This window comes from Lotus japonicus, chromosome 1 (assembly GCF_012489685.1).
Source record: "Lotus japonicus ecotype B-129 chromosome 1, LjGifu_v1.2".
Taxonomy (NCBI): Eukaryota; Viridiplantae; Streptophyta; class Magnoliopsida; order Fabales; family Fabaceae; genus Lotus; species Lotus japonicus.
The window spans coordinates 110,636,704-110,657,295 of NC_080041.1; the positions used below are offsets into that span (position 1 = coordinate 110,636,704).

At 36.6% G+C, this 20,592-nt stretch overlaps 1 protein-coding gene across 2 annotated transcripts; it reads right to left on the reverse strand.

Moving 5' to 3' along the window:
* Positions 1-131: 131 nt before the first annotated feature.
* Positions 132-5,437, reverse strand: LOC130729212 (cuscuta receptor 1-like). Of its 2 annotated transcripts, XM_057580877.1 has the most exons (10): positions 4,851-5,437; positions 4,590-4,730; positions 4,287-4,445; positions 4,050-4,199; positions 3,886-3,963; positions 3,628-3,783; positions 3,310-3,384; positions 2,962-3,111; positions 2,731-2,880; positions 132-2,642 (listed from the first exon to the last, which is right to left on the reverse strand). In XM_057580877.1, exons 1-10 carry the CDS (start codon positions 5,185-5,187, stop codon positions 472-474), a joined length of 3,567 nt encoding a protein of 1,188 aa, XP_057436860.1. In that variant the 5' UTR covers positions 5,188-5,437; the 3' UTR covers positions 132-471. The 2 variants fall into 2 exon arrangements, with proteins under 2 accessions (XP_057436860.1, XP_057436859.1); XM_057580876.1 differs by having other exon boundaries at positions 4,050-4,445.
* Positions 5,438-20,592: the final 15,155 nt, after the last annotated feature.

The following is a 20,592-nucleotide window of genomic DNA, read 5'->3' on the forward strand; positions in this document are numbered from 1 at the left end:
TTTATACTTACTGCGGAAAGAAAATGAATTTGAAAAAGACAAAAAGGATTGAGTCTAATTTTGATGCACCGTTGTTGTTATAAAAGAATAGTTCAATGTTTCGACACACTAGTGAAATCCAAGATCATGAATCCCCTTTAGTCTAAGGAGCATGCGCAAAATAGAATCCAATGCTGGTAAATTATACCTTGAGAGATCGATCTAAAAGCACACCTCGCATCACAACAACGCTAAACATGAAATTCATAACTCGCAAAGTTCTAAAAAATGGTGAAAACACATGTCTGGCAACCGGGACGGAGGGAGTATTGTTTTAAAAATACTCCTCTGAAAATATTAAAAACAACAATAATCCTCTATAAGAAGCAACAAATTTTGTTATCATTACAATGAAAAACTGGCACATCATTATTGTTGTTGACTTGTTGTGCAAGCAAAATAGACACCATTATAGACTTACAAGGTAACATGTCACGTATTTCCTCTATTTGATAACTTGCGCAAATTGTCCTCAATAAAGTAGTAGCTATTCGTGCTAACCAATTCTACATAGTAAAACCAAGCTCCCCTCCAATAAGGATTAATGTATAAAATCGCCCCAATCACCAACAATACTAATGTGTATGACACACCAAAGCTCACAAAGAAATCATACATGTCCATCAAACCACCACTGTCCCTATCAGAGTATGAACCATTTGGTAAAATTACTGGCGTTGTTCTTTCAGGATGGCAACTTTTTGATAGTGGTGGTCCACAAAGAAAAGGATTGCCCTCATAGCTGCTTTCATCAAAAGTTATAAACTGGCCTTTCCTTTCAGGTGTTTCACCTGATAAGTTGTTGTGTGCCACACTGAACACAGCAAGGGAATTTAACTCATTGAGTTGAGAAGGGATTTTGGAACTCAACTTGTTAAATGAGAGATCCAAACTCTCCACCTGTACCAAACCAGAGAACGTAGCTGGGATTTTCCCTGTCAAAGAGTTGTGAGATAAGTTCAATGCTCGAATTTTCGTCAAGTTTCCTAGCTCTGATGGGATATTACCAGTTAATTTGTTGTGGGACAAGTCAATTCCAGACATATAAGCAAGGATGTTCCCTGTGTAAGTGTAGGATCTTTTCTTTGTAGTGAAGTTAGCTTTTTCTTGTACATATGGTAATGAATCTTTGCTTCTGCTGTAGAAGCCACCATATATCATTTGTGATTGCAAAGGATAATCATTCTTAAAAGGTATTGTGCCCAAGCAGGTTGGTATTGAACCAGAAAAATTGTTATGAGAAAGATCTAAGATTGTTAAACCCACTAGTTGGCATATTTGCTTTGGAATCTGCCCTGAAAAGTGATTACCTTTCAAAAGAAGAAAGTTTAACACTGTAAAACTGAGGTCTTGTACCAAGCTATGAATATTGGATGTTATTTGATTGTATCTAAGGTCTAGGATCCATATGGAAGAACTTTCTGAGAACATTCTTTTTGACAAGCCACTTAACCTGTTGTTGCTCAAATGGATGGATCTCACAGAAGAATTGACAAAAGACGGTACTAAACCAGTGAAATCATTTTGTGAAATGTCGAGATAAACTAGAGATTCAAGTTCCACAAGTCCTGCAGGCATAGAACCTTCAAGATGATTGTTGGACATAGAAAGTGCCACCAAGTTTGTTAAATTTCCTACCACATTTGGTAGCTTCCCCACGAAATGATTATTGCTTATGTCCAAAGCCAACAATGATGTGTTAGAAAAACCACTCGGGATGCTACCGGAAAAGCTATTTCCATCCAAATACAACTGCTCCAAGTGTTTCAAAGCTGACAATGTAGGGAACACTGGTCCATTTAATTTATTGTTTGAAAGTCTCAAGAATCTGAGCGAAGACCTATCCCAAGATATGTTCTTTGGTATTTCTCCAGATAAATAATTGTCAGAGAGATCCAATGTATCCAACAACTTCATTTGGCCAAACTCATGAGAAATTGAACCTTGGATTTCATTTATAGACATGTTCAGAAATCGCAGATTTGGAAAGATTGAACTGATATTTTTGCTAGGGATCTGACCAGTGATGACGTTATCAGATACATCAATTCTCCTCATGCTGGGAAGAGGATGCAATGGTGGCTTGAAAGTACCAGTGAAAGAGCAATTTCTAACAATAAATTCAGACATTTTTGTGTTGTTTTTGAACAACCAATTTGGAAACTCTCCGTCCAACTTGCAACTGGTGAAGTCCAGAGTAGTCAAATTGTATTGATAAAGAAGAAACTTTGGAAGTGGAAGAGAATCAGTGATGGTTGTTGATGACAAACTAAGCACTTGTAACTGAAATTTTGGAATCCAAGTTTGGAAAGTAGGTTTTGAGTCAAGTATAACTCTGTTTCCCTCACCATAGATGAATTTGAGGTTGGAATGATTGGCAAATGGTGTGAATGAAATAGGAACTTCAAACTGGTTTTCTGTAAAACCAAAATATTCAAGTGAAGTAAGACTTGCAAGGTTAGAACTGAAATTTCCAGTGAAGTGATTATGAGAAAGGTCCAACTTCAGAAGAGAGGTCATATTAAAGAAAGATAAGGGAAGCGGCCCCACGAATTTATTGAAGGTTATATCTAACTCTTCCAACTTCTTAAGCTTAGACCAATCTGGAAATGAAATATTGAAAAAATTTCATTCTTAAAAGGGATACAATGAAAAGGATATAAGCATTTCAACAAAATGAAAGGAAAATACCTGCAGCCGGAAGAGTGCCATTTATCCCACATTCCGAAAGAGACAAAACTTTCAAAGAAGTCAATTCCCCAACACTTTTGAAAAACTCATTTTCCAGGTTAGAACTATGGTCCAATGCCAAGTGTTCTAGCTTACTTAAATCACTAAAGTCTGCATATTAAAAAAGATTATATGGACCTTAACTAAAGGAAATAGAATTACCAAAAGTAAGTTAAGGAGTCTAATTATTACCTTCAGCAACCATTGTTCCTTCAAATTCATTGTTTGTCAAAGAAAGCACCCTAATAGATGAGAAAGCCCATAATGACTTCCGCAACATGCTTCCATTTATCATATTGTTATCTAAAGCAAGAACATCCAATCTGCTCAGACTTTTTGAGCCTGAAAGTGTAAGGTCGGTTAACTAAGAACTTCAGCAAAGTTTTAATTTGACAGAGTCCCAATAAAATGTTTCTGAAAATAAGAAGATCTAGTTACAAATGAAAATACATGAACATTCAGTTTAATATTGGGACTGAGAAGCAAGTATCATAAACAATTGTAACATGTTACATTTATACAGTAAAGTTGGCTAAGTACCTTGATGAACAACGAAATGGCTGATTTGATTACCACTTAGATCGAGAATTTGCAAGTTGATTAATGCTGATAATCCTGCCAGAGTTAAATAGAGGAATGGTTATTATATTGTCATCCGTGTAGTCTCTAATAAATTTGAGCCATCATTCTTGAATTTCACATGAAACCGTTATCTCTCATTAAGCCATGAGTCATAATAGAATAACAGCTCATAATTGTGATAAAATATAGAAAACTACTCACAAGAAACTTTTTGAATATTATAACTTGTTTTAAAAAAATTGTCAATGTTCAAACATAATCCACAGCAGTACTAACCACTAATATTTAGAGATCCTTCCAAGTTGTTGCTGCTTAAATCAAGAGATTCGAGACTTCCAATCCCCCATAATGATGAAAGAAAATTGTTACTGAAACTGTTTGAACTCAACCCCAGGACTTTTAAACCGGTTGGCCATGCAAATCCATCATTCTCTGATAATAGTTTTAAAAACATCCAATTACGAACTAAGAATAGGGAGCATGTTCTCAGAGTATTTCTCTAATATAACAAATTATCAGATGAAGACAACGAACCTAGAGACCATAGAATACTCTCATCCAGCTCATTCAGACCCAAGTCAAGGACCTCCAAAGACCTCAATTTTGATATATCTAGGCATAAACTGATTAGAGTTATATATGTTAATTTGTCAAAGAAAAACAGAAAACATATTACAATATGTAAAGTAGGGCATTACTAAGAATTGATCTTGGAGTCATTTGACTATATTTTAGATTTACTGAACTGAGGGATAAAAATCCACTAAGAGCAGTTCCAATATCAGAGTCATTGAAGTTGTTGTTGGACATGTCAAGAACCTCAAGATTCATCAACTTGGACCACAAACCTGCATGGTAAGTACCTTGGAAGTAGTCAAGGTTATTACAATAAAAAACCCTGCATATTAATAAAATGAAATTAAGTTTTAGCCTACCTTGAATATGAAGATCTGAGTTCAATCCAATTTGAGACAAATCCAATTTTTTCAACGATGTGAATCCCCCGAGAGATGGCAGGATTTCATTGGTCAGATAGTTGGCACTTATGTCAAGAACCTCCAGGTTTAGCAACTTTGATGACAATGTCTCAAAAACTGTATGTATGTATTAATTAGTGCATATTTGTGGAAAGAGACATTTAAAAAAAATAGTACCAAAAATATTATTATAATAAATGCTAGTACTTTTTATTTTCTTAATTAATAAATTTCTAAAAAGAAAGTCATATCCAGCCTCACCGTGGAATGAAGTTGCATTGAACCCGTTAAAACTTAAATATAGAGACTTGATCGATGAAAGCCCATCCAAACAAGATTGAACACTTGCAGCATTATTCAGAATATTATAACTCAAATCAAGGACTTGAAGATTTTCCAACCCTGCGCAAATGATGGTCATGTTATTACTCATTACAGATTCATTATATATTTTCACAAAGTAATTAAGAGATAATAATGATAAAGGATTACAGTAATTTGTATAAGAATAGTTAATTGTACCTTCACTTTTTGCACAACCAGCTGTGTTGGTGAATGACAAGTTGAGAGTCTTTAAGTCATTGAAGACTGTAAAATCCGAGTAATTAAGGTACCACTGTCCATGGGGATAATAATCCCTCCTGCCATTAAGATTGAGGCTCGCCACTCTCCTTGTTGTTTTGTTGCACTCAACTCCTTCCCAATGACAACAATCAGTGCCGTCAATCCAAAACAAAGGGTATCCTAGACGGGAATTTAGACCCAGAAGTGCTTCACTTTCTTGCTTCCAACACCCTTCACAACAAAGCACTTTGAATGAAAAGAAAATCAGCAAAACGCTCTTCACCTTCACCATCATATTTTCCTAAGAAATGGACAAGAAAGCAATAACTGGGCTCTGGGCTTTAATACTGAGTTATGGTTCACATATCCAATAGTGAGTGTGCAGTGAATCAATAGCACAAACACAAGTTTAAACACGGTGGCTGACGCGGTTTAATAATCTTATTATTGTTGTTCTGACACTTCCAAAAAGCAGCACCTGTGCTGTAATTTCCATTGAGAGTGAACTTGTCAAAGCTTTGCTATGCCGGCTTGCACTTGAATGCAATATGGTCCATTATATATGTACTTATTTGGCCACATCATAGTCTATATTACATTAAAAATGATAGAATCTAATACTATATAGCTTAAGACTCATAACAATCTTACGTGTCAGTCATACAGAGCTTCTGAAATAATTGACACGTGTCAATCAAATAAAATTCAACAAATAAATAATCAATATGAAACTTTGATTAAACATACACTAAAAATATTCTTTTTGAAAATTTGAAAAAGAAACTTAAAATTGAGAAATAAACTACGTAATAACCATCGAGAATGATGGTTTTAACTTAAAAACTTTGAATTTTGAATACAAAATCTGATAATATTGAAAAAGAAACTTAAAAGTGAAAAATAAACTACTTAACAACCATCGAGAATGATGGTTTTAACTTAAAAAATTTGAATTTTGAATACAAAATCTGAAAATATAATATCCTATACTTCCGTAGTCAAAAGAAAAGAAATTCAAAATAAACCTATATACTAACCTGAACAACAAAAACGTGCAAAACATCATCTCATTTTGATTTTAACTAACTCTTGAATTTATGGATTAGTTTTGATTTAGTCAAGTTGAAGTATTTGAGGTTTACAATAATGCACCTGATCTTATATTCATTCATCTTTAACTCATAAAAAAGGAGGTAAATTTAAAATACAAAATTTTAAATATTTTAAAAATAAAAAATTCATTATAAAAAAACCTGAATCACACATTTCAGAATTCACGTTCCCCATCTCAAAAATCCTCACACAACTCTCTCTCTCTACTTTTCCCTCCTTCCTCTCAACCATGACAGACCTCATATCAGATGTTTGTCTCTCAAAAGCATCAAGTTCCTTCGCTGCTAGGATATTACGTCTATAGACTCTGCCTTCCTTTGACAATCCATCAGACATCGGAAAGTATAAATCAACACGACACTCCTATCGTCTGAATTTCCAAGAAAAAACTACAGCTGTCGTGATCAAGGAAACAAACATCCCAATGTTTGGATTCTCATTCATTCCATATTCTGAATTAATCAACCTAAGTATTGATACATCTTTTCTGGCTGGTGAGTGCATCTTTTCTATTTGATATTTTCTTCTGTTTTGATTTTTTAATATTAATTTTTTAAATTGAAAACACTATTTTAAAATTTTAAAAAATTAACAAGATTTTATCTGGAAAAAAAAATGACTCTTTCATTTACGGTAAATTAATATTTTTTCATTTATATAATTATTTTTTCAAAATGTAAATTTAAAATTAACAAAAAATATGAAAAAAAAAATGACGCCTTTTTATAAAAATAGACATACAGTAAAAAAACTCTTTTATTAGCTATTTTCTTCTGTTTAGATATTTACTTATCTTTCTAAATTGAAAACACTATTTTTAAATTAAGAAAAAATTAATTGAAAAAAAAGAATCAACTCCTTATTTTACAGTAATTTAATATTATTTGCCCATTTACATAACCAATTTTTCAAATTTTGAATTAAAAAATCTATTTTTATAAAAAAAAAATGTACATACGGTTGTTAAGAAAAACAATTTTTTGAAGGCTAATAATTAGAAAAGTTAAAAATGAAATAAAACAAAGTTAATATTAACTACTTTATCTTTTCCATCTTTTACATATATAATTGGATTGTTATCTGGTCAACCTCGGCTCACTTATTATGGAAAGGGTAAGACGAAGATTCTCAATATAGATCTATTAATTGATGGGTAAGTATTTGATTTACCAATCAATAATTTATGTTTCTAATTCCATCATAATGACTTTAAATTAATGATATATTTATTTAATGCAGGCATAAAATGGAGTGTGCATTGTTTGGTGAATACACTGATGAGTTTAACACATTGCTTCATAATGACACTTCTCCCAGCCAAGTTGTCGTTATTAATATGACAAGAGTTAAATTTTATAAGGGTAATAACTCTAAATTTATTTAACATCTTAATTTTATGCAACACGTAAATAATGTGTTTTTTATGGTGATTTTATACAAAGGTAAAAACGTATTGCAAAACTCAATGTATGGAACAAAGATATTTTTCAACCCTGATATTCCTGAGGTCCTTGCTATCAAGCAAAGGTATGTACATTGCAATATTCTCTTCCTAATAGTACCCACCATGCCTATTCCTTTTATGCTAACTCAATTCATTCTTATTTTAAGCATAATGGTCAATCAAAGTCTCACACCATTCAACAATCAACTCAATGATCCTAGCCAATTGAAACCAAAAGATGACTTCTTACGCTTGACGCCGAGGATGGATATTGAGCAAATGAAGGAGTGTAGAACGGTAATAAAATTAAATGCGCATTGATTGCCTATGTTTAAATATTAAAATTTCATATTTTTTACCTTTGATTTCTTTGATATAACTGTGTTGGTAATAATAGTTTTACTTAAAGCTGTTAGATGATTTATATTATTGATTCTGATAATGTATTTGAAGTACACATTGCATTCATCTTATTTTGGAATAATCATATTAGTCAAATGTTATGATATTATATGTTCCTATGATGCTTAAGCTATTACATGCTGGGAATACAATTGTCTATCACTACATACTTGAAATTGAAAGCTACTTAAATATGCACTAATCTGTCATCTGACTACAAATATGTTATTATTTTAGTAATATATATTTTTTCTCTCTTGAATAAATAGTTTTAGTCCTAACCAGTTAGTGATGTAATTTTTATGGTGTCTCATTCTTTGCAGGTGGAGACTTGTGAAAAAGAAAAAGAAAAAATGTCACTTCATACGAAAATAAATCAAAGGCATTTTTACATTGCTATTATTTATTTTATAAAGAATTTTCCAGTTCAAGTGGTTTTCACATTTTAAGGATCTTTTTGAATCTATTTGTTATGTAATTTGGTTCATTGTACCTCTAAGTAAAATACTATTTAAGATGTGGGTTATTTCAGTTTTCTACATTACGTCAATTTGGATGAAATTTATCTTATATTTAATTACTTTGTTTTTAATGCATGGTGATCAACATATGCAAGATTATACCTATGAATATAATACACACATGATTCTGTGTATGATAGTGTCTTCTCTAAAACCAAAGTAAAAATTAAACATAACCAAAACATACCTAAATGTATCTCGACTCAGTTAAAACAAAAGGCCATATAAAAAACATTATTTATTGCTTTTAACTTCATTTTTATTTCTTTTACCATATTATTTCATCCGTGCGACGCACGGGCTCGAATACTAGTAATGCATGGTTGACACTCTAAACACACTTACCATGTGTGAGGTAAAGAGAGAAAAACAAGAGATATCATAGATGATGTGATAGTAATAGAAGAAAATGTGAGTGAAAATGAGATGAAAGATGCAATGAAGTGTAAGTTAATGAATACTCGTCATATCATGTTCACGCCTATTGCCGACCTCCGCCCCAATTCCACCAGGTCCATTTCAGCAAAAATCCTCACTCCACTATTATATTTATCAAAGTCAATTATCATACAAAATAACGCAAGGGAATAAGGCAATTGAATTGCAAGAAGAACAAGAAAAAAACATGGAATTTGGAAACAACAGCACCTGATGGTAGTGATGATGATATGCTGACGGTGAAGATTGAATGTGTCACGGTGGGTGAGGTAGTGATACACCACAGCTTGGGCAAGGTGCGACGCTGGAGGGGAGGTCTGTGGTGCGATGGCGCAGTGAGGGGTTGGCCTGATTAGAAAGAGAGAGGTTCGGTCGAAGTTGCACAGTGGCGGTGTACCGCGATGGTGGAAGCTGGTGGCGATGACAACACAACCCAGTGGTGGTTTTGCGATGAAATCCCTAATATCTTATTTGTTTTCACTTTTCAGTGTGAAAGTTGACTAGATTTCCTTCCATTTCCATTTTAGTTCTCTCTCAACGGCTCAACCAGTGTGAAAGTTGACTAGATTTTTGCTGACATAGTGACATGGAAAGGGTGAAATTGAAGTGGAGGCCAGCAACCGGTGTGAACATATCATTTTTTAAGTAGCTTTAAAATATGTATGAAAACATGTAAAATATTTGACATGATAGGTTCTGAAGCTGTTACGTTAGATGAAACAACAAGATGATACTCAGAGAGAAGAATGGAACAAACTGCAATTGTATTAACAGAAAAGGAATTGCAGAGATAACAGAGAATAGAAAAGTGTTGATAAAGGCTATTATCAAATGAAACAACAAGATGATACTCAGAGAGAAGAATGGAACAAACTGCAATTGTATTAACAGAAAAGGAATTGCAGAGATAACAGAGAATAGAAAAGTGTTGATAAAGGCTATTATCAACCCCAAAAAGCACTACGGCTTCCCTCTCACTAGTGAGTCTAGTTCTCTCTTTATAACAGAAAATAAAGATCAATCATGATAATTCCTCACTCTACTCTCTCCCCCTTATATCATAACTAACTTAATATTCTCTTCCTCAAATATCTGCCACCTCAGTCTCTTGTAGAACCTTCCCACGCTTCCTCTTGTAAACTCTCCAAACCTTGGGCTTCTTATTGTTCACATCAAGGCCCACATCCTTGCTATCATCAAGGCCTGCTTCATCACTTAGGTTTCTAACAATTCCACCCTCCTTAGTTACAGCCTTGTCCTCAAGGCTAAAATCTGGAAATTGGCCTCGAATAAAGGCATTATCTTCCCAAGTAACATCATCAGCAGACTTGTTTTTCCACTGAATTAGACTTTGGGGCACTGAGACCCCTCCTTGAGTGATAGTCCTGGTACCAATAACCTGCTCTGGGTAAACTTCATCCTCAGGGTTGAGCTCCAGCTCCTTGGGGAGTTCCCCTTGCACTGAATAGTTCCCAATAGCTTTCTTCAGCAAAGATACATGAAATACAAGATGTATCCTTGACTGAGCAGGTAGCTGAAGCTTGTAAGCAACCTCCCCTACTTGTTCGATGATCTGGAAAGGTCCATAAAAACGTGCAGCTAACTTAGGATTAATCCTCCTTGCCACTGAATGTTGCCTATGGGGTCGTAGCTTGAGAAAAACCCATTCTCCAACCTCAAAGTGAACCTCCCTTCTTTTCTTGCATGCATACTTTTTCATCTGCTGTTGTGCCCTCAACAAATGAGCCTTCAACTGATTTAGGGCCTCATCCCGGTCACACAACTCCATAGCCACAGCAGCAACCTTAGTCTCTGTTGGAAAATATATCAGTATTTATTGTTTTCCAGTCAATTCTAGAGATTCTATTATTGACTTTTGAGTAAAATACACTTACCCCCTTCAAGGTTTGCTAGAAAAACACTCCACCCCATTCTTATTCAAAATATACACTCCACCCCACTCATTTTATCATGTTAACTCCATCCAAAAGATGCTAACGGAATATTCCATTCAAATCAAAATTATTTAATGTAAACTTATTTTTCCATTTCTTTTTTTTTCTGGTTATTTTTTATTTTATTTTATTCAAAAAAAAAACTTCACTTTCAAATAAAAATCGTTTAGCGTCAGTTCCATTTAAAAAAAACGTTCGTTTCAACAAAAAATAATATAACATCACAATTACTAGTAATACCCAGTTTATAAAGGATTTTTATAAATAGTGAATTATATAAAAATATTTCGAAATTAATTTCATACTAATTAAAATTTCACCAAATAAATACTAATTAAATTTCTTTTTCCTAGATTTATAAAAAAAGTTGCTTATGAATTCATTGAGTAGTGTATGGATATTATTTAATAAAATTCTCTTATCATATATCAATAACATCCCTCATTTTCAATTACTAAAAGTAATATATACTTTAACATTTAACATGTTATAACCAACGCGATCATATTATCCAAATTAATTAATTAATTAAAATAATAATATAACTTTATATTCTTTTATGGAGTGGAAGTTTAACGTACTTTTACCATAAGTTTTAATTTAAAACTATTTCATACATATTTATTCTTGAATTATTTTATAAAATGGTTACTTTATATACCAGCTCCAACAGTATGTAAGCATTGAGAATATTTGTTTGGTCAAATATTAGAAAGTGACGTTTTTTTCTGAAAAAAAAATAACCAGAAAAAAAAAGGAAAAATAAGTTTACATTAAATAATTTTGATTTGAATGGAATATTCCGTTAGCATCTTTTTGAATGAGGTTAATTTGATAAAATGAATGGGGTGGAGTGTATATTTTGAATAAGAATGGGGTGGAGTGTTTTTCTAGCAAACCTTGAGGGGGGTAAGTGTATTTTACTCTTGACTTTTTTATAGGTAATAATTTTCTCCTTAATTCAAGGAGTAGTAATTCTCTCCTTAATTCAAGGAGTAATAATTGTATCCTCTCTATAAATACCAGCCTTTGGCTGAGGAATAAAACATAACAGCATTTACCTATTATTTTCCAATATGGTATCAAGAGCCCTAGGTTGGGACTTCTACTATAGAGCTTTCCACAGCTAGTCTGATCAACCTATTTCCTTCCCCGACCCGTTTCACATACCCATTTAGCCTCCTATGGCAGGTCACAATAGGTGGCCCTCCATAGCAGAGGCCTACACCGGATCCACAGCCAACCACGGCGAACAATCACTTGACTCGGGCGTCAACAGCGGTGATGGCGGTGACAAAGGAGACGACGGTGGCCGCGGTAATGGTGGTGGTCGTGGAGATGGCACACCAAAGTTCGTCGCAAACAGTGGCGGTAATGGCGGCAACAATGAAAACAGGAACAACAGTGTTTATGGTGACAGTAATGTCAATATAGGTTGCAATGACCAAGAGGGTTCCTCATACTCCCTCAAGGTCAATATTCCTAAGATGAATAGGAAGAACTATAATGAATGGGCCCAAACCGTTCGCTTGGTATTGGATAGCAAAGGGAAGCTTGGTTTTTTAACAGGAGCAGTAGCTGAACCAACAAGCGGAGACCCTCGTTACAAACAATGGAAATCTGAAAACTCCTTGATTATTGCTTGGTTGGTAAGCTCTATGGAAATTGGAATAGGTAAGCCTTACATGTTTTTGCCTTCTGCAAAGGATGTGTGGGAAGCTGTTAAGGAAACATACTTTGATATTCAAAACTCCTCCCAAATTTTTGGTTTAAAATCAAAGTTATGGCAGGCTAAACAAGGTGACAGGAGTGTAACTGCTTATTACAATGAGCTGTTGACCCTGTGGCAAGAATTAGATCTCTGTTATGATGACAATTGGAGGTGTACAGAAGATAGTGTTATGTTTCTCAAGAGGCAAGAAAATGATCGTGTCTTCATGTTTCTTGCTGGGCTAAATACAGACCTTGATGAGGTAAGGGGTCGAGTTTTAGGAAAAATACCATTGCCAACTCTTCGTGAAACTTTTGCAGAAATCAGAAGGGAGGAGGCACGACAAGGAATTATGATGGGCAAGACACCACGAAGTTCTGAATTTGAAGGCTCTGATCTGGCTACTAGGAACCTCGGCGAGGGAAAAAGGTCAGACAAAGTTCCTTGGTGCGATCACAGCAAGCGCGAATGGCACACGCGTGAAAATTGTTGGAAGCTCATAGGAAAACCTCCTAACTGGAAGAAGAAAGGTGGCCGTGCATTTCAAGCAAGTAATTCTGATCAAGGGCAGCAATCCTCTTCGACTCAGCTTCCACTCACTACGGAACAACTAGACAAATTGCTCAAACTCCTCGAGTCTTCAACCCCTTCTTGCTCTATAGCAACAAAAGGTAATTCTGCATGTCTTAGTGTCAGTCCCAGTCATACTTGGATATTAGATTCAGGTGCCTCGGATCACATGACAGGTGAATCCACCTTGTTTTCTTCATATAGTCCATGTGCAGGTAATCAAAAAATAAAAATTGCAGATGGCTCTTTTTCAGCCATTGCAGGTAAAGGGTCAGTTGTGTTGTCTCCAGTGTTAACTCTTAACGATGTCCTTCATGTTCCAAACTTATCCTGTAATTTAATGTCTGTTAGTAAATTAACCCGAGATATAAATTGTCAAACCAATTTTTTCCGTTCTCACTGTGTCTTTCAGGATTTGAACTCGGGGAAGATGATTGGCAGTGCTAAGGAGAGTGGAGGACTCTACTACCTTGACATTGGATATGCATCACAACTACCTCCAAAAACAATAAATTCCTGCTTTGAATATTTTTTTGTTTTGAATAATAATGATGACAACGTTATGTTATGGCATTTACGATTAGGTCATCCTAGTTTTCATTACTTAAAACACTTGTTTCCTAAGTTATTTTATAATAAGAACCTTGCTTTGCTTAAATGTGAAGCATGTGAGTTTGCAAAGCATCATCGTTCCCAATTTCCAATACAACCATATAAACCATCAAAACCTTTTTCTATTGTTCACAGTGATGTTTGGGGCCCTAACCGTACAAGTACACTTTCTCTTAAAAAATGGTTCATCACATTTATAGATGACCATTCAAGAGTATGTTGGGTGTACTTGTTAAAGGGGAAATCAGATGTTTGTCAGGCTGTAAAGGATTTTTGTACAATGGTGCAGAACCAATATCAAACAAATATTCAAGTCTTTAGAAGTGATAATGGCAAAGAATATTTTAACACTATTTTGGATGATTTTTTCCTAAAAAATGGGATTGTACATCAAAGTTCATGTCCTAATACTCCTCAACAAAATGAAGTTGCTGAAAGAAAAAATAGACATTTATTGGAGGTTGCTAGAGCATTACTTTTCTCAAGTAAAGTACCAAACTATTTGTGGGGCGAAGCTGTTTTAACAGCGACATATTTAATTAATAGAATGCCCTCCAAAGTTCTCAATTTCCAAACTCCAATTAATACTTTCAAAGAATGTTTTCCTAGTACTCGTGTTTCACCTGATTTGACATTAAAAATCTTTGGTTGCATAGCCTTTGTTCATGAACATAAAAATGTTGGAAAACTTGAACCACGTGCTATAAAATGTGTTTTTGTTGGATACTCCCCAACCCAAAAGGGGTATAAATGTTTTGATCCAAAAAACAAGAAAATGTTTGTCACTATGGACGTTACATTTTTTGAAAATAAACCTTTTTTTAATGACACTCATCTTCAAGGGGGGGGGGGGATATAAAGGAAGACTCGTTTCAAATTGAGGACATGAGTTTTTTAAATAAATTATCTTTGCATGTACCACAAAGCTCTAAGACTTATAGTTCTGCACCAACAGAAAATGACCAAGATACTCTATCTGATCCTACTCCTGTTATGAGTAAGGAACTTGGGGAATCAGAGCCTACATTTTCTCATGAAGAAACCAATGAGAATCTTGACAATAGGGATGATGATGATCTAATTAAAATGCCACAAAATAATGAGCCACTTAAAGAGAACATATTTGAAGTAGGAAACAAGACTTGGAAAGGGAAGGTTTATGTGAAAAATCACCACAAAGAAAGGAATGAGTCCACATCTCAACACTGTCAGGAATCTGAACCGGGGAATGATCAACCTCCTAAGAAAATGAAAGGTAAGTCTATCTCTGTTTCTGAGAGTCGTATTTTGTATCTTGATATAGATGATCCTGTTGCCATTAGAAAACCTGTTAGATCTTGCACTAAACACCCTATTTCCAATTTTATATCATATTCAAATTTGTCTTCATCTCTGTCTGCCTTCACCTCAAAATTGTCTAGTGTAGAAATTCCAAAAAATGTCCAGGTTGCTCTAGAAATTCCAAAGTGGAGGGAAGCTGTACTCGAGGAGATGACAGCTCTTGAAAAGAACAAAACTTGGAGTGTTATGACACTACCAGATGGTAAGAAGACAGTTGGATGCAAATGGGTGTTTACTGTGAAGTATAATTTAGATGGGTCAATTGAAAGGTACAAGGCTCGCTTGGTGGCGAAGGGCTTTACTCAGACCTATGGTATAGACTACTCAGAGACATTTGCTCCTGTTGCAAAATTGAACACTGTCTGAATTCTCTTATCTCTTGCTGCCAACCTGGATTGGCCCCTACATCAATTGGATGTTAAGAATGCGTTTCTTAATGGTGATCTAGAAGAAGAAGTATATATGGAGATTCCTCCTGGCTTTGAAAGAAAATTTGGACCAAATGTATGCAAACTAAATAGGTCTTTGTATGGACTAAAGCAGTCCCCTAGAGCTTGGTTTGAAAAATTCACTCAGTCCATGAAGAAACAAGGGTACACTCAAGGACAGGCTGACCACACCTTATTCACAAAATTCTCCCACGATGGGAAAATTGCTGCCCTGATTGTTTATGTTAATGATATTGTTCTTACTAGAGATGATACAGTTGAAATGGCAAGAGTAAAAGAGAAATTAGCAGTAGACTTTGAAATCAAGGACTTAGGACCCATGAGATATTTTCTTGGAATGAAGTTTGCTCGATCAAAGAATGGTATTGTGGTTTCACAGCAGAAATACATTCTAGACTTATTGAAAGAAACATGAATGAGTGGATGTCGTCCAGCAGATACCCCTATGGATCCTAATGCTAAACTTTGGGAAGAAGGTAGTGTTCCCGTTGATACTGGAAGATACCAAAGATTGGTTGGGAAACTGATTTATTTGTCACACACTCGACCTGATATTGCTTTCTCAGTTAGTGTAGTGAGTCAGTTCATGCATTCTCCTTTTGAGGAACATCTTGAGGCAGTCTATAGGATACTGAGATATTTGAAGGGAAATCCCGGAAAAGGCTTATTTTTTAAGAAGACTAGTGAAAGAAATGTGTCTATCTTCACCGATGCTGATTGGGCAGGCTCAGTCAGTGATAGAAGATCAACCTCTGGATATTGTACCTATGTTTGGGGTAATCTTGTGACATGGAGGAGCAAGAAACAAGGAGTTGTGGCAAGAAGTAGTGCAGAAGCTGAGTTTAGAGCTATGACTCAAGGTATTTGTGAAGGATTATGGATTCATAGAGTCCTAGAAGAACTTAAGATGAAAATTGAGCTTCCATTGAAATTATTCTCCGATAGTAAAGCTGCTATTAGCATAGCTCATAACCCAGTTCAACATGACAGAACCAAGCATGTTGAGATTGATCGACATTTCATAAAGGAGAAGTTAGATGCTGGAATCATATGTCTACCTTTTGTGACTTCGAGTCAGCAAACTGCGAATATCCTGACCAAGAGCTTGGCAAGACCTACCTTTGAGCATTTGATAGGCAAGTTGGGCATGATAGATATCTATGCACCAACTTGAGAGGGGGTGTTGGAAAATATATCAGTATTTATTGTTTTCCAGTCAATTCTAGAGATTTTATTATTGACTTTTTTATATGTAATAATTTTCTCCTTAATTCAATGAGTAGTAATTCTCTCCTTAATTCAAGGAGTAATAATTGTATCATCTCTATAAATACCAGCCTTTGGCTGAGGAATAAAACAGAACAACATTTACCTATTATTTTCCAATAGTCTCATTGCTCAGAAAACGATGGATACTTGGTGGCTGCCTACCATAAACCACCTCAAAAGGGGTCTTCCCAATGGACACATGATAAGTAGTATTGTACCAGAATTCAGCCCATGGTATCCAATGAGACCATGTCTTAGGCTGTTCAGAAGCAAAACAACGCAAATAACTCTCTAAGCATCGGTTAGTGACTTCAGTTTGTCCATCCGTTTCTGGATGGTAGGCTGAGCTCATCCTCAATTGAGTAACCCTGCAGCTTGAACAGTTCCATCCAAAAGTGACTTACAAATAGAGGGTCCCTCTCACTAATGAGAGACAAAGGAACCCCATGCAGTCGGGCAACCTCTCGCACAAATAACTCAGCCACTGATTTGACAGTGTAAGGATGCTTCAGCAATAGAAAATGACTGTACTTGGATAGTCTGTCCACTACTACAAGCACTGCCTCAAACCCCTTAGACTTAGGTAATCCAGTGATAAAGTCTAATGACAGATCCTCCTAAATTGCATTTGGGATTGGCAAAGGTTGAAGGAGTCCTCCGTGAGAAGTGGCTGCATACTTCTGCCTTTGGCAGATGTCACAAGCTCTAACAAAATCTCTTACCCTTTTTTGCATTCCTGGCCAATATAGATTAGCCGCCAGCCTCTTGTAGGTTCTAAGAAACCCAGAATGCCCTCCCGTAGGTGTTTCATGAAATTCCTGCAGCAGTAAAGGTATGGACGGTGAATTAGAAGACAACACCAATCGTCCTTGGTAAAATAAGATGCCTTGTTGGATGGTGAACCCTGGCTTAGCTTCAGGATCCTTCGTGACTGCCTCCACTGTTTTCTGCAGATTAGTATCTTGTCTAACTTCCTGTAGCAGCCTCTCCCCATCCAACCAAGAGGGGTAAGATAACATAGTAGCCAATTCCACATCACCATGGCATCGTGACAAAGCATCAGCAGCCTTGTTCTCCATACTTGGTTTATATTTTACTTCAAATTGATAACCCAAAAGTTTGGCCAACCAACACTGTTGATCAGGAGAAGTCACCCTTTGCTGCAGAAAATGTTTCAAGCTCTTATGATCAGTATAGACCACAAAAGGTTTTCCTAAGAGGTAATGTCTCCAGTGTTGAATTGCAAGCACCAAAGCCATCAATTCTTTTTCATACACAAATTTGGACAGATTCCCATCAGATAAAGCTTTGCTGAAATAGGCTATTGGATGCCTCTTCTGCATCAGAACAACACCAATACCTCTCCCTGCAGCATCACATTCTACCTCAAAAGCCACAGCAAAATTAGGTAACACTAGCACAGGAGGAGTTGTCATAATCTGCTTGAGTAGATTAAATGCATCCAAGGCTTCTTTTCCCCATACAAAGTTGTTTTTCTTGGTCAATTCCGTAAGAGGTTTAGCAATCTTCCCATAATCCTTCACAAACTTACTATAATACCCTGTAAGCCCCAAGAAACCACGAACTCCTTTAACAGTCTTAGGCTCGGGCCACTCCAAAACACATTGGATTTTGCCAGGGTCTACTGCCACACCTTCCCCAGATATGATATGGCCAAGATAATCAATCTGATGACAGCCAAACTTGCATTTTGCCTTGTTAGCCACAAAGCAATGTTGTTCCAGAACTGATAACACTATCTTCAAATGCCCCAAATGCTCAGTTTCAGTTTTGCTGTAAATTAGAATATCGTCAAAGAATACCAACACAAAACTTCTGAGAAAAGGCATGAAAATGTCATTCATCGTGGCTTGGAAAGTGGTAGGTGCGTTCATTAATCCAAAAGGCATCACAAGATACTCATAATGTCCATTATGAGTTCTAAAAGCGGTTTTCTGGATATCATCTTCATGAACACGAATTTGATGGTAACCAGCCTTCAAGTCTAGTTTAGAAAAAACTGTAGCTCCATACAATTCATCCAACAATTCATCTACAATGGGAATTGGGTACTTATCTGGGATTGTAGCTTTATTCAGCGCCCTATAGTCCACACACATCCTCCATGAGCCATCTTTGTTTTTAACTAAGTCGACAGGGCTTGAGAAAGCACTCATGCTAGGCCTGATTATCCCTGCGGCTAACAACTCTGTCACTTGCCTTTCAATCTCTTCTTTTTGATGGTGAGGGTATCTATATGGCCTCACATTTACAGGACCATGTTCTGGAAGTAACTTGATCTGATGCACCTGGCTTCTTTCAGGAGGTAGAGAGATTGTTTCTTGAAACACTTGTGAAAACTGGCTGAGTAAATTTGCCAATTCCTCATGTCCTGTAGTTGCTTGGGCAGACTTCTCAATTCCATGATGAATCCACCTCCAGTCTTCATCTCCTATTCTATGCTTGTCCTCGAGGAAAGAGTGTAGACAACTTTGCATCACTTGGTTTCTACCCTGGCCCTGCAGATTGATCAATCTCCCTTCATACAAAAATTGCATCGAAAGGTCTTTCCAATCTGACAACACCTTCCCCAGAGTTTTCAACCAAGATACTCCCAACACAACATCTAACCCTCCTAAATCCAACACCAGAGCATCCACCACAAAGAGTTGAGGTCCCAAATCAATTCTGACCCCTTCACAAATTCCTTGAGAAAAGACCTTATGACCATCACCCAACTTGATTTTCTTCGCTGCACGAGCCACCGGCAGTCCTAGAGCTGTGGTGACCTCTGGCGAAATGAAGTTGTGGCTAGCCCCACTGTCGATTAGAACCACCACATCGATGCTGTCAATTTTCCCAGAAATCTTCATCGTGTGGCAATCTCCCATCGTTCCCAACACTCCCATCATAGTTAGCTTGCACTCAGTCTCAATCTTCACTTCATCCCCCTCAATTTCAGTGGCCTCGAGAGCTATGATTTCTCCCTCTTCGTTCAATCCCTCATCGTCACCCAAAATCAGAACCCGCATCGAGCGTTCGGGACACTTGTGGAGAGTGGGATGATACTTTCCTCCACACTTGAAGCACAACCCCTTTGCTCTCCGATCTGCGATTACATCGCTCTGGATGCTTCGAACCCCTTTCCAGCGATCAGGCGACGAGGTTTGGGTGGTGTTTTCTCCCTTTCTACCTGTAGAGCTCAGCGCTGGCGTCGAAATTGAGTTCGACCCAGTAGAACCCGAGAAACCCATTTTCTGGGTCGGGTTGCTCCAACTCGTGGTAGATCGGGTAAAAGGTTTGGGCTGCAACCCGCTGGACTCGACTCGGCCCATGCGATTCTTCCCATAGCTTCGAGTTCCGTCGTCCTCCTCCTCCTTCAACTCATCTTCAACATCCTTAGCCATCCTCATCAGCTGCATCCGATTCTGGGTATTCAAGGTTCTTACCCGCCGTCGGATTTTTTGCTTCAATCCACTCATGAAGTAACCTAAATACTGTTCCTCGGGTAAACGACCCACTTGGGATGAAAGCAGCTCAAATGTTTCCACAAAAGCCTCCACCGATCCGGTTTGACGGAGTGTAGATAACTCCTCAAACGGATTCTCCAGTCGCCTTCCTTCATACCTCGCAATCAAAGCCTTCTTCAATTTCTCCTAGGAAAGGTCATCCTCTGTTTCCAGCAACAAATTGAACCAGTGGATTGTGGAACCTTCCATGCTCAATCAAGACAGCTTCACTCGCATCTCATCAGGAGTGTTTTGCACGTCAAAATAGATTTCTGCGCGCGTAATCCACGCCACGGGGTCCTCACCTTCAAACACCGGAAGTTTTACCTTCTTACCAGCAAGACGAGACTCGCTCTGCGATGATTC